Source organism: Terrapene carolina, unplaced genomic scaffold (genome assembly GCF_002925995.2).
Source record: "Terrapene carolina triunguis isolate 2854851 unplaced genomic scaffold, T_m_triunguis-2.0 Scaffold111, whole genome shotgun sequence".
NCBI lineage: Eukaryota > Metazoa > Chordata > Testudines > Emydidae > Terrapene > Terrapene triunguis.
Genome location: NW_020664462.1, coordinates 15,924,747 through 15,939,995, shown reverse-complemented (window position 1 = coordinate 15,939,995; position 15,249 = coordinate 15,924,747). Strand labels below are relative to the sequence as shown.

Genomic DNA, 15,249 nt, shown 5'->3' with positions numbered 1-15,249 from the left:
TGCCAGGGCACGGGCTGGCCTCCTGCACTGGGCATAGGAAGGAGGGGAAGTTGGAGGGGGAAGGCTGAAGAGAGAGCCTAGATGCGCTGTATGGATAGGCACGGCAGGGGAGGGAAGCAGTGACTGGCAGCTGAGCTAGAGACACCCCGCAAGGAGAGGCCCGGAGTGATGGCTAGAGAGAGAGTGATACTGGCTGGGGTAGATACAGAGATGCTGCTAATGGAGAGAGACCTGGAGAGCTCAGCAGTAGGGTTACAGGACTGCGGGGGGGGGGGCACGCCAGATATGCATTGATGCTCCGCATTTTAAAGACGGAGCGATGAGGCAGTGGGGTGTTGGAGACAAAGTGCCAGGAAGAAAGAGCGGGTGTCCGGGGAGGGGGAGAGGTGTTAGAACCCTCTTCGCGGTCTGATGCAGACAGAGCCTGGATACAGGGCAGCAGAGAGACCTGCTTTGTTGTTTCCCCAAAGAGTTTAGGGCTGCCTGGTGACGGGCGAGGGTGTAGGAGTGGGCTGGTGTCTCTGGGACCTGGAGGCACTGGGATCTGAAGGTGGGGGCAGGCTTGTGAATGGAAAACAGAGACACTAGGCACCTGAAGGCAGAGGGAGGGGGGCAGCCTTTGAAATGGATGGGACCTCAAGGTAGGGGCACTTTTATGTCTGTTGGGCCTCAAGGCGGAAGGAAGGAATCCTGTGTCCAGGACCGGAAGCAGAGGAAGGGAGCTGTCTTGCATCTGGGGACCTAGAGGAGGAGAGGGAGCAATCTTTTCTCGGTGGGACTGTCTCACGAAAAAGGAGGCAGCCGACTTGTGTCTGGGGACCTGCAGGCAGCGGAGGGAGCAGCCTCTGTGACCTTTTAGGCATGTGGGAGGCGAAGCCAGGAGCAATCTAGTGGCTAGGGACCTGCAGGCAGAGGGATCAGGGCTCTGCCTCTTTCCCTTCTGAGGCTTGGCAGCTTTTCCAGCTCCATTTGGTTGAAGAAGGGAAGATTCTTTCACAAAAGAGCAAAAGAAAAAGAGAGCTTCCGATTTCTGAGACAACTGGACTCAACATTGATTTTTTTAATCCAAGACTGAGCGATTAATCCTCCTAAAGAAGGCATCAGTGCCCGAATAGTAGTTGTCGGTTTTTTAATGCACACACACATACACATATATTATACACAGAATTTACAATCTCAAAAATCCAGGCACATCGGGTAAAAGTGTGCTCCGGTCTCTTTAGCCCCAGTATTTCTTTAGAAGTTATGGTTAAAAAGATGTAATTTTAGTAACAGCACAAACTAGTATTATTGAGGCATGCAGAATTTATCATCAAGGCACAAAGGCTGAAGTGAAGAGGCTGCCCCCCTCCTACCCCATAGAAATAACCTTCCGTTTGCATTCACGTTCATTTCTCTACTGGGTCATCAGAAAGTACAGCTGGTAGCCATAGACTTTAGGTGAAACTGACCAGATCCACCCAGAAACCATAGCTCTGCTTTCTTTCACATCTAATTTGATAGCAGGCTGATTTTAAGCTTCCCATCGTTACAACTTTTCTTGATTTCTCCCTTTTCTCCCCCCATGCATTTATTGCTTGCATTTAATTAATTCCTTCTTTGCGTTTCCTTTCCTGTTAATCTTTGGGTGACTGCTTTGTACATATGGCAATCTGATAATGAGGGTGTTTGTCCTTATTCTATACTTCATCATTGCAATGTCCACGCATTTACTAACTGATGCATCGATCATCTTTCGGGGGCGGGGGGAAAAATAGGGGGGGTGATAAAGGATTTGTAATATCCCCCACCGTTAGTAGTACTTACACCCTGGCACTATCTAATCAACTGTTACATCAAGTCATGCTGTTTGAGGCAACCACATCAAAAGAATATACGCTTTTTTGTATAAGTTATATATTCCCTGTATCTTGTCTTGGCACGCGCGCACACACACACACACAAACACACACACACACAAGTTAGTTTAAAAAATATTGTCAAGCAGGTATTTAGCTGTTGTACAACTTGTTTCTTAAACTAAGTTACTTCTCTGTGAGAAGTTAAAAGGTAAATCTTTCCAGATTCCAAGTTTAAAAATGGAAAGGGGAAATCAATGAAGTAGTAAAAATAATAAAAAGAAAATTACTTGTCTTTTTTCTTAGGGGAGGATCACAGGTTGAAATCGGTCTGTCAGTTTTGAAAGTTCATTCGCCTTTAAAAAATTGTCTAAAGGAAAATCACATACAGTCCTCTGAAACTCTGGTATTCTGTGTGTTACAGCTTAGGACAGAAAACTTTTTAGCACTTAAAACTATGTTGGTTTTTGTAAAGTCCATTTTTACCCGGTTTAAGTTGATTCAACTTAGTTATGTCGCAGACTGGAAAACTCCCATGTGCACCTTGCCCCAAAAAGTTTGTCCTTTTAAATAAAGTGGATTTTTTTTCCTGAGAAGGGGAACTTTTGGATTACTTCAACGTGTCGCTTAGGATTTTCAAGAACTCTTTAAAAAAGTCTTTAAAGTTTCTAAATTCTTGGACAAATTGTATTTTCTTTGGAGCAAAAGCAAATGAGCTCTTTACAGAAACAGAAGTGTTTGTTCATAGTGGGACGCTGCTTTTCTGTCTAACCTGCTTTATCAGCACCATCTCTCTGCGATTTTGCTCGTCTCTCAACACCTTTGTCTGATTAGTAGCTTTTGGAGATCGGGATAAAGACATCACTTGCCACGCTGCATAAGATAACAATTAATTTAACATTAAACTTATCCTCTTTCCATTCACTTTACTTGGATCGATCTCTGGTAATTGTGTTTGCGGATGCTTTCAATACTATGCTTTTCTAAAAACTTAATGACACCCCACAAGAAGGTATAAGGGTTTTAAATGCACTTCTTAGAGTTAGACCAAAGAAACAAAGCATATAGTCCCAACATGCTCAGGACATCAGAGTCTGGTCTTTTTTTAAGCAGTTCGCTGCTTGTTTCTTTCTTCAGGTACAATATTTTCTTATTTTAAGTTGTTTTGTAATAAAGTACCATTTAACATCTCTATACATTGCAATTGCATCATATAAAAGTTATAGACACAAACTTTATAAAACTACCATTTTATATTTAAAAATATACTTTTTTCCTCCCCTAAGCCAGTCACTTACCTGCTGAAAAAGTAAATGTGTTTGAAAAGTCGTATTGCTTTCATGCAACATTTCTTTTCAATGAAAAAGAAAGATACACTTAGACGGGTTAATTTTCAAATGGCTAGTCATTTTGCCCCTGAAAGATTATTTTTCAAAGTTGTTTGATAGCCAACTTTTTATTTTATTTTTATTTTTATTTAAACCCGTCCTTAAAAACTTGAAATGCAGTAAGGCAGCCTGCTAATATTTTTATTTCACAGAGACATCTGTTACTCCTGCTGACAAATGTACCACTCTGCCAAGAAAGTTTAAAAAAAAAACAGCATGTAATTGATGTTATCCCAAGAAAGCGCTATCTCCACCCCTTTCAGCTCCAAGCCCTTCAGGTAAAAGAAAAAAAAATATCTTTCAAGAATTTGTTGCCTTTTTGAGGGTTAATACATCAGAAGACAAGCTTGTCTCGCCTTGGCCAATCAGAACTCGGCTCTGGCAGCTATAATATAGAACTAAAGGCAGACTCCTCTCACAAGCGTCTCTAGCCTTGCTACCATTAAAATCAGACCCTTTTTGTCTCTCGATTGCTGTCTCACGACCAAACTCCGATGTGTTCCGTTATCAGCGACCTAAAGCCTGCCATTCCAACACCTGTCTTGCTAGGGATCGGTGGATAGTATACGATTCAGAAAGCAGACAAGGACGTAGGAAGAGAGATCTAGAGAGACAGCCAGGGATAGACACAGAGAGCTTTGAAGTAATTGGATTCAATGGACGAAATGCGGCTGTTGACAAGAATTCTGTTGGTGGGGTTCATCTGCGTTCTTTTGGTCTCCTCTGGGCTGACTTGTGGACCAGGCAGGGGTATTGGAAAAAGGAGACACCCCAAAAAACTGACCCCTTTAGCCTATAAGCAGTTTATTCCCAATGTGGCAGAGAAGACCCTAGGGGCCAGTGGAAGATATGAAGGGAAGATCTCAAGAAACTCCGAGAGATTTAAAGAACTAACCCCAAATTACAACCCTGACATTATTTTTAAGGATGAAGAGAACACTGGAGCTGACAGACTGATGACTCAGGTAGAGCTACATAGATACATATATTTTTATTTGTTAGCATATCTGAGCAATCATAAATTAAAACGTCTTAGCATTTTTGAAAGATACCCCTGCCCTCTCCCCCGCCCCCCCAAAACCTCATCGGTTAGATTCATATTTAAATATCCAGTTAAGTTTGCAGGGGCATATAGCCATAGATATATATTTGTTGGGGTTTTGTGTAATACTTACAATTATAACCTTGCCATGACGTTCCCTGTAACTTGGTTAGAGATTTCTGTTTGCATTTGTCCCCAAGGCTGCACTTTGATCAAACGAATTGTATACAGCTAAGAGGACCCCAAGTGTCTAGTGACCGCCAGGCCACTCTTTCATTATTACAAATGCAGTCATCGGTTGGTACAGATGCTGACTTTTTTATATTTATTTTATTACCCTTCATTATTGCTGTTTGCAAGCGGATTCTAAATTTAGTACTTATGGAGTCTTGCACTCACAAAAGGCAGCTGAAGTCCAATCGACCATTACTCTCCCGTTTCTGTATTATATAGCTTGTATTGCAAAACCATCCTTTGCAATTGTGCCCATCAGAGCGTAAATATATTGATATTTCTTTAAGGATGCTCGCCACCAATGCTCTGGTACTTCCAAATGGGAGGGACTTGCAACTTATCAGCATTGCATCACTTCTGTTTTAAAAATCAGATGGCACAAGGTTTACAGCTGAATAAATATTGAATCGGGAGTGAATCAGAATGCGGAACCATTGTATGCAAAAAATAAACCCTCCCAAACAGCCACATTATAATAATAAATATTGTTATTGCTCACGGAGCGATAGGTGAAAGCAATTAGTCTCCCAGTTCTAGAGTTTTTGAAACTACATGGAATCTAGATGCCATCTAGACACTGGAAATGGGTTTCATCCAAATATAGGTCAACAGCCTCCCTCCTCCCTTCCCACTATTAATGTATTTTAAGTCCCTCCTTCAGTGCTATAATATAACTCGGCTGCAAGAATCGCGTTGAGCATGGGAAGAATTTCCTAAACTCTCCCCTTTGCCTCGGCTTGATTTTCCGTACGTTTACTAGGTTTATTTGGGCGAGGGACGTGTCTCCTCCAATCTCCTCCCGACCACCTTAAATCTTACTGTACCTATGAGTGTTGACGCGCGCGCCTCTGCCAGATAGAAGCGCGAGCCTCAATTAAATATGCACAGGCCACGGTGCAGAGCATGTTGTGTTTCGAGAGTTCCCAGTCCATTTCGATAGCAGCTTTAATCTCGCCTCCTAATGCAAGAGAAAGGCGAGTGAGAGAGGATGACTATTGTGGCATGCATCGTAAGATCCAGTCCAGTCCCTCTTATAGCCCTCGGTCATCCTCCCTTGCTGAAAAGATGCAAGACAGTGCGCCAAGTCAGACACATCTCGCATTTTCAGCTCCACTTACTCCTCTTTTATCGATCGCAACGGCTAGGATTTCAGTTTGTATCCTTTTTAATACGGCAAATGCTGCTGCTGCTGCTGCTGCTAGGAAGCCCCAGAAAAAAACAGACGTGCTTTTATGTGTGCGTGTGTATGTGTGCGTGTGTGTAATTAGACACACACACACCCCATACTCATGAAAGAGCAAATGAAGCTTAGGTGTAGAGAGGAAGAGAGAAGGAGAGCCAGACATAGATTGAAATACAGAGGGAAAGAGATGGAGACCCACAGAGGAAGGGAAAATGTGTGATGGTGTTTTTTTAAAAGGGGGGGGTGGGCTGAAGAGGGGGAGACCCCAGCATGTGTGGTAGTGTCTCCTTTCTCCTCTACTGCAGCCTTGGATGTGCCTTGTCTCTCTAGCTGCCCTTCCCTGGGAATACTGAGCCTTCTACATGGCTTGCCACTCTCGCTGCAATAGCTGGCAGCATTTGAACTTCTGACCTTCTGTCAACTTCCCTCAGACGAACGAAACGAAAACAAATACTTTTTCCTTCAGCGACTATTCTCGTTCCTTACACACAAGAAGGGGGGGGGGGGGAGATAACGCCGCTCTGCCTCATAGCACAGCTTAGGTACCACACCAAAATAAGAGATCAACGTCTGGCTGCAGCTTCATTACTGAACCCCCTTTGGGGAGCAAGAGAGGGGAGAAAGGGACATCGGTGATTGCATAATGATATTGGGGGAGGGGAGAGGAAGGGACAAGAGTGATCTCATACCCCTGGCTGGGGCTGGGGAGAGGTAATGGGGTGATTGAACAGTAGTGAGCCTATAGCAATGTTCGGGGTGGGTTGGAAGGGGAATTGCTCGGTGGTCTTCCAATAACAATATTGTAGGGAGGTGGTGGGAAGCTGCCGCTGACATCAGAATTCCCTCATATTGCAATCCTACAACGAGCTGGGCCAATCTCTTTCTTTCTCTCTCAATCAGCAACCTCTTGTTCTGTTAAATTCAAGCCTTTAAATGCCTGCTTCACAAGCCCTTCAACCATGGAAAGCTCTTCCCTGAATGGAATTGTTAAACTTTCAGAATCGTTGCTGAATGCATTAGCTGCTAGTTAATATTAACTTAAGAAGGGAAAAAACGCAGAGCTAGGTAAGTCAGGTTCTTAACTTTGCAGGTGACAACAGCAGTTTGCTGAATGCCCCCCCTCCCCGCCCCATACACACACACACACACACACACAGCAACCATTGGCTGGATCTGTGAACGAGATAAGGGAGCCAGGTCAATATGATAAAGCTGGAATTTGTATGAAATAAAATAGAAATCTAGTGCCATACAGGCACACAACCGGTGCATGATGTGAGGAATTTGGAGATCAACTTGGCATTTAGGAAGCCCACCGGGTTGTTTACACTGACAGGTACCTGTTAAGTGTTTCCTTCAAGCAATTCATTTGTGAAGAGATTAGGGGCTGGCAGGAGAGGGCTTGTTGAACAACTTTGCCTCCACACAAAGCGTTAGTGGAGGCAGCCCTGCTGAGTTTCACGGTGGCTGAACAGAATTGGGCTTGATTTGTGGCACACGACCCAATGAATTAATAAATAGTCTGGCCTTCACGGCTTTTGACTCTGACAATCCAGTTCAGCCAATATAAAAGGAAGGAAAGTCCTTTAGTAGGTCGTTCCTTTCCCTTTTATTTTGCCAGAGAGACTTTAGCTCATATTTATAGGGGAAGGAGCTGGAATAGCAAACCCGCCTCGTCTACTCTCCTCCCTACTTGTTTTCTTAGTTATAAAATAACATGGCTTTAGACTGCTGTGCAGCTAAGGGCTTTCTCCTTGTCAGTGGCCTAAAACGTTGCATGTTTCGCCTTTTTCTCACAGTATATCTGCGAGAGAGAAATTCACAAGCTAAACTTCCTTATGGTTTTCTGCTTTTCCTAGACTAACATCACATTAAAGACCAAACAATCAGCTCTTTCCATAAAAATGTTAAGTCACATGGAACAATCGGCCAGGGAGTCCAAAGTGGACTCACCGGGGCATTTTATATTTAACTGCCACCGAAGTCTTGCTAGGGTATCTCTTTATGGCTGTAATATACGCACTGGAACTTTCCTGTTGAGCAATCCGGTCACGTACTTAAAGGTGGTGTAGCAGGAATCATGCAAGTTTTTTTCCCCTTCTGGGAGCTGTGAAAAGAACCTTTGTGGTGTGTTATTTTACACATTGATAACGTTTTGGGGTGAGTCCTCCTGTAGAAAGCCAAACATCCCTACCCACTTGATGCGTTTGCCTTTAGCTTTACTCAACTGCAGATATTTGTTTGACTGCAACAGTCAAATATCCATATCGTGAAACAGCTTTGTCCTTTTAAAAAAAAAATTAGCTGGCAATATGCTGTAGTCTCACATTTGCAAATGTGCCTGAAATGTATATTGCTTTTCTAATCCTCAATGGGTGTGGATGGTAGATGACCTTTTTCTAGGGCTCATTAATTCATGCAGAGCAGTATTCTATTTAAACTCTGGGATGTGATAAGAATCTACCCAAACTTTTCGTACTTTATTTAGAATGATCTCCTAGCTCCGTCCTCCCTCTTTGCCCCTTCTTTACACATTTGTCCATAACCCCTTACAATTTCTCGCCGAATTGCCGGGTCCTGCCTGGTAAATTTCATAAAACCAAGAAAACATAAAGGAAAGGAGCTAGTTAAAGAAAACAGAAAGTTAATCATGTGGCAGTGGTCTATAGAGTTAAAAGAATGTGGCACTCCATATAAAGAATGCTTGTTGTCACTCCCGGTTTCATATTCTACGATAGCTCACCTCTGGGTTTGTTGGTTTTTAACATTGCTATCAACTTGATCCCTCTCTGCTTTTCATTCTTTCCCCTAAGAGATATCGGGTGGGTTTGCTCTTATATATACACGTATGTATATTTCAAGCAGGATGAATGTTTCTAGCCCAGGCTGGTCTAAGGACTCTAGTGAGTGATCTGCGAAGGAAAAACTCCTTCTAGCACAGAAAGGCTGTGAACGCGTATGGAGAACCTTTTCATCACCGACTTAAGTTGAAAAGACCCGCAGAGACATTGCAGGGAAAAATATTTGACTCCCAGATGTATGGCAAAGTGTTTGTCTTTTGGAAAACTTTACTCTGCTCCCAACAATGTGAAAATGCACGTCTTAGTTGGAGGAATGAGGAGAGATCGTGTCATGCTTCTGTAAAAAGCAACTGTCTTAAAGGTGCCACAGGACCCTCCGTTGCTTTTTACAGATTCAGACTAACACGGCTACCCCTCTGATACTTGTCATGCTTCTGACACTCAAACAGGTTGCAGGCTGTAAGAAAGTGGGCGATCGTTTAAAAGAATGGTTATATTTCGACCCCACTCACTTCGTATTATCCGGGCTTCAACCTTCTCTGCACCGACCTCACTTTACTTCCTACATCAGACTAACAGACTTGCCCATTAGGTATCCGAGAAGCTTCTCAATTCCCCTAGGCTGGCCCCTTGCACGGATATATAGGGCGAAGTCACCAGGAGTTTTGCCCTTGACTTCAATGATAGTGGGCCCAGGATCACAGTTTACTGACTGAGCATAGTTGAGGCTTTGTCCATAGTCTTTAACTCTTGAAATGCCAGGTGTGTGTTCTTTTTAATAGAGGATGGGGGGTCAGTGGCCAGGGGGTGCTGTATAAATGCCACAGTGCCCGTGCAATGCGTGTGCCCCTTGTGTGCCCCTGTCCCTGCAGAGATGCAAAGACAAGCTGAACGCCCTGGCTATCTCGGTGATGAACCAGTGGCCCGGAGTGAAGCTGAGGGTGACCGAGGGATGGGATGAAGATGGGCACCACTCCGAGGAGTCGCTGCATTACGAGGGCCGGGCCGTGGACATCACCACCTCGGACAGGGACCGCAGCAAGTACGGCATGCTGGCTCGGCTGGCGGTAGAGGCTGGCTTCGACTGGGTCTACTACGAGTCCAAGGCCCACATCCACTGCTCCGTCAAAGCAGGTAAGGATGACAGCTGAGCCTCCTGGCTCACCGCGGCTGGCACCCCAGGCCTGCCCGGGGGCGTCTAGCCAAAGCACCCCGTTAAGGACGGTGGGACCCAGGCCTGACAGGTTGGACCCGTAAGGGAGACTAAAAGTATCCCAGCAACAGGGCGTGTGAACCCCTCCCAAGGCAGCCACTGAAGGGACTACAGCATCACTGGGGGCCTACGACGGGAGGGGCACTCCCCAAGGCTAAGCCCTGGATCTGCTGCTGCTTGTGCCAAGCGCAGGTTGCATCAGAACCGGGCACTTGACCTGGGGGAGGATGCGGTTATCCAGCCATTGCTTTGCATAGCGGCTGGGCTTCTCTTCCCATTTAACTGATTTCGAGCCATACATAACTACAGGGCTTGGTCACATTTATGAGCCAGCCTCGTCCTGTGCTTCTCTGCCTACGTAGGAGGGGGCTATTAGGAGGACAATGTAGATTTAGAGTGGAGTTTACAAAGGCAGGGGAAAGCCCTCATTCCGATCACAGTGTCAATCTGGGCAGAGAACTGATTCGGATATTAATACGGTTCTCTAGCTTTCTCACTCTGCGTGCGGGGGGGAAGAATGCATGCCATGTATCTGACGTGCCAGGCACCTCTATAGCCCTAGATTAATCATAAGGATGCAAAAACCTGCAGCCAACTCCACCACTCTGTTAAAGTATTGATCCCCTCCCGCCCCGACTGAGCCCACAGCTCTGCAAAATAACAGTCGTCCCCCCTGGCATTTCTTTTTTTCTAAATTCACATAGTATCTTACAAACAAATATCGTGACCATTTTAAAACATCTAGCTGGCTGCACGCCCCGAAGTCTAGTATTATTACTATTGCCAACAGGACCTGCTAGTGTGCGCAGGAAAAAGAAAATTAATGCCATTCATGGCTTAATCTGTAGCCGCTAGGAAACCCCAGGATTTTTTCCCCCTGTGCTTACAACGCCACATGCTGTTTCAACAAAGGAATAACTTGCTAACAATAAATCGCGAAATTTGAAACTTCATTTCTGCGCATAAATTGACGCTTTTAGCAAAACTGTTAACAGTGCATCGCAGAAGAGCTGGGTTTTTTCACCTCTAAGTGTTTGTAGCATAGCATCTAAACTGTATTTTAATAGCCTCTTTTAGCCAAGAAACACTTTTAAAGTGTCAAGAAATACTTAGTTGTGAAAGAAAATAATTACTCTCTCTCTAAATATATCTGTTTGCTTAGAAGTAAGGTAACTAGGGGCTTGATCCTGCTCCCATTCAAAGCAATGGCAAGACTTCCATTGACTCTACTAGTAGCAGATCAGACCCTTAACCAGCTTTACATTCCTGGGTTGATGAAGAGCAACACTTCTCTGGCCAATGCAGGCTTTACATTGAGTCTGTGATATTGCTTTGGTTAATCTTCTGGTCTTATTTAGCCAAAGAAATCTCTACAAAGTTGCTAGTGATATTAAATGTCCTTTTCTATAGTAAAGATATCTCAGCTCAAGGTGTCTGTTTGTGATGCACAGTAACCTTATTCCAAATGAACATAATCCAACTCCATGTATATTTCATAGGAGACGAATAATTCCAAGAGAACAAATCTACTCATTAAAATTCCACACACACTTGGAGGTTTGGGGTAATATTTAGTGCATGTCAGGCAGGGTCGTGTGACTGTACTACACGGGCTTCAAGAGAGCAGGCTTGAATTCCGCCAGCTAAGTCTGATTTCAAATTGTCAAAACCTCGTTTCATGACAGAGAATCTTATGAGAAGATTAAACCCTATAATTCCAGGCAGGAAGATTCTTTATCTAGATCTCTATTTGCAAAAAGTATGATCCCGGAGATTGGAATGCAAAGAAGAGTTCCCCCAAGGTCTGAATTATTGTCATCAGGACAGAGAAGAGAGGCTGGGGTGGTAAAAGGGACATTGATAATGGGCTACTGCAAGTATTTAGAGCAAGCTCCTACATTTAAAATTCAAATACACATCTTGAGTGTCTTGGAAAAGTGGCTCTGCTGTGCAAATAGTGCTTGGAAGGTCCTGGTTTTTTGGAGAGTATGTGTGTGAATTGGCACATAGGGTTTCTGCACCTGAACAAATAGGGGGAGGGGGGTGGGGGAAGAAGCTGGGAAAAAAATGGAAGTGTCCTCTCTTCCAAGAGTGTCTGCATTTATTACATGAATCAGAATGACAATGCTGATCCTTTATTGGATTTTAATTAGAGAACCCAAACAGCACTGCTCAAAGCAGCAGATTTTCACACCTCTGCCAATTCACTGGCATGTTTGTAGAGTTGCTACACTACTAGATCTATTCATCAAGTCCCTGAATATGCAAACAAAGCTCAAGCAAGAGCTTTACTCGGGGCTTGTACTAAGGTGTAGTTTGCTAGGAAAGGACTCTACATAAAGCGCATAGCTCGTTTGTTGCCATGTTCTCAGTGAAGAGGCCTTGGAGATCTTGCTGTTCCATTTCTGAAGCACAAGTGATAAAGTCGTTAGCAAATCAATAACATTCTAATTTTCGCCCTTCCTGTCCTTCCTGAGAAAGTCATTAGGAGACTCTCCAAGTGTTTATTTAAATCATAATAGCTTATGCACCAGCTACAGAGGCACAAAAATAAAATCTGTATCTGTGGTTTTTCAACTTTTAGGAGGAAAATTACTTGGACTAGAAATTGGCACACTCAGTAACTGGGAGAAAACTGCAGTGAAATCAAGGGAGGGAGCAAGAATGGAAATAAATTTTATCAAATGCCCTGGCTACAGTGGAATACTGTGGGTGCAACCGAATACACAAAAATGTAACTAGGGTGTTCAGGAACACCCAGGAATCACTAGGTGAAATTCCAGACCCTACACTATGGAAGAGGGCAGAATAGACAGTCATGCCGGTCCCTTCTGGCCTGAAAAGCTTTTAAATTTTTACATATTATAGTAATATTTTCAAGGACAGAGAATTCAAATCCATAAATGTGGGTTGATCTTGTTTTTAAAATGGCTAGGATTTCTCTGAAGGACTAATAATGAGGCAGTGGTGACAGAATAACCAAGAGCCCCAAAATTTAGGATCAGGTTAAAACTTAGCCCCAATGACTAGCCTGTCATTGTGCATAAAGTAGAGGGTGTTTTAAGGTTAGGTAGGGGGCTGGGGAGGGTGGAGGGAAACACTCCTTACCTGGGCTGAGCAGAGACTTTTGACTTAGCGAGGGAGGCAAATATTCTCTTATCTGGGGGGGAAGGAGCTGCAGAGAATCCTCACCTGGTGTGTGGGCACAGAGACTGCTGTGAGGGAGTGCTCAGAAGTTCCTAAGGCAATGAGAGGCAGGAGGATCTAGTGGATAGGGCAGTGGACTAAGGGCTTGTCAACACCTAAAATACAACAGTGGCACTGCTGTGGCACCTCAGTGTAAATATTACCTATGCCCATAGGAGGGGTTCTCCTATAAGGGTAGGTACTACACCTCCCTAAGAGGCGGTAGCTACGGCAACGGAAGAATTCTTCCATCCCCCTAGCACTGTCTACCCCGGCGTTAGGCTGGTAAAACTACATCCCTTGGGTGTGGATTTTTTACATCCCTCAGAGACATAGCTATGTCTAAGTAAGTTCCCAGTGTAGACCAGTCCTAAAGCCAGGGGTGTGAAAAAAAATACCCCCTGACTAACAAGACTTTTACGAATGAAAAGTGCCGGTGTGGACAGCAGTTTGTTGGTGGAAGATGCTCTCTCGTTGGGGGTGGTTTTATTTTGCCAGCAGGAGAGCTCTGTCCTGCCAGCAAGGAGTGGCTACACTGCATATCTTACAGCGGCAGCCATGCCACGTAAGGTGCACAGTGTAGACCTTGCCTAAGAGTCAGGAGCCCTGGGAGCTAAGTCTAGCTCTACCATTGACTTGCTATGTGACATTAAGCCAGTCACTTCACTTCTCTGTGCCTCTGATTCCCCTTCCGCCCTTTGGTTTTGGCTGTATTAGGTCTGGTCTACACTACAGACCTATATCGGTAGAACTATGTTACTCAGGGATGTGAAAAATCCACCCCCCCCTGCGTGACATATACCGACCTAACCCCCTGGGTAGACAGTGCTTTTGGTGGGAGAACTTGACGCAGCTAATGCCTCTCAGGGAGGTGAATTAACTACGCCGACGGGAGAGCTGTCTCCTGTCGGCCTAGTGTCTTCATTGAAGCGCTACAGCGGCTATGCCAATGCAGTGTTTTAAATGTAAACTTGCCCTTACACTGTCTATGAATCGGCAGCACAACTATGGCGAGTGTAGACACTTGCTAAGCGACAGAAGATCGTCTCCCATTGCTGTAGTTAATCCACCACTCTGAGAGGCAGTAGCTGGGTCCACAGAATTCTTCCGTCAGGCAGGTCTACAGTACAGCCTGAGTTGATATAATTTACGTCACTCAGGGGTGTGAAAAAGCCCCCCCTCCCCCGTAGCGACACAAGTTTTGCGCTGTCCTCACAGGTGCTATGTCGGTGGGAGACATAGCTTCCGCTTCTCGCTGAAATTGAGTAATTATGCCGATGGGAGAGCGCTCTCCTGTCAGCATAGCGCGTCTTCACCAGATACACTACAACAGTGTAGCAGCGCCAATGTAGCACTGTAGAGTAGACTTACCCAACCTAGCGGTATCTATCCCAGGGGGTTAGGTCAGTTTAACTATGTATCTCAGGGATGTGATTTTTTCATAGCCCTGAGCAGTGTAGCTAGGTCACCCTAAACTGTAAAAGTGCACAATTTAACTATGAACTTTTCTACTGGGGAAATTGACTGGAATAAAGTATTCCACATGGACATGATATTGCAGAATAAAAGTGATTTTATTCCAGAATAACAACTCCACTTTGGAAGTGCACTAATTATTCAGGATTACAGTATCTTTTTTTCCAGAGTAGTGTCCACATGGGGAGCTATTCTGGAATAGTTACTGCAGAATAGGTCATTTTGCAATAGCTATTCTGGTCAATTTCCCCCATGTAGACAAGGCAACATTAATTTTGAAACTGATCCAGTTAAACTGGCCCAACCCCCATCTAATATAAACCACTTACACTGGTTTAAGTGTTAGCTTATATTGAGTTAGCTTCAGCTTCAACTGGATGATTGCCCGTTCTGTTCATTCCTCTGAAGCAATGGGATTGGCCACTGTCAGAAGACAGGCTATTGGTCTACATGGACCATTGGTCTGACCCTGTATGGCCGTTCTTATGTTCTTTGTAATGTAAGTGCAGCTACAAAGGAGGCTGCACCACTTTCACAAGATCAGTTTTATTACTTTAGTGAAAGCGGAGCACTTTTCTAGACAAGGCTTTAACTGTCTTGTCTAGTTAGACTGTGAACTCCTTGGGGCAGGGACTCTCTCTGGTGATGTGTATATCTGATGCCTAGCACACGTGGCCCCTGGGGCCTCTAGGCCCTACTGTACTACTATTAATGGAGGAGGGGCGGAGGATGCAAAAATTCCTAGGAGAGGAAGGGGTTCACAGCTACTAACCTGAGCTGGAAAGGTGGCATCCTAAGGCCACTGCTATAAATGTGTGCACTGAAACTCATAACCTGAGGTGTGGAATGCAGACAACTCCTAACCTGGGGATATGGGGAGGAGGACGC

General features: G+C 44.6%; 1 protein-coding gene across 1 annotated transcript in view; it reads left to right on the top strand.

Moving 5' to 3' along the window:
* Nucleotides 1–3,882: 3,882 nt before the first annotated feature.
* Nucleotides 3,883–15,249, top strand: part of SHH (sonic hedgehog signaling molecule) — a 12,705-nt gene continuing 1,338 nt past the window's right edge. The window contains exons 1-2 of the mRNA XM_024209770.2: nt 3,883–4,191; nt 9,359–9,620. Of these exons, the coding sequence (XP_024065538.2) occupies nt 3,883–4,191; nt 9,359–9,620 (571 nt within the window). The remainder of the gene's footprint in view (nt 4,192–9,358; nt 9,621–15,249) is intronic.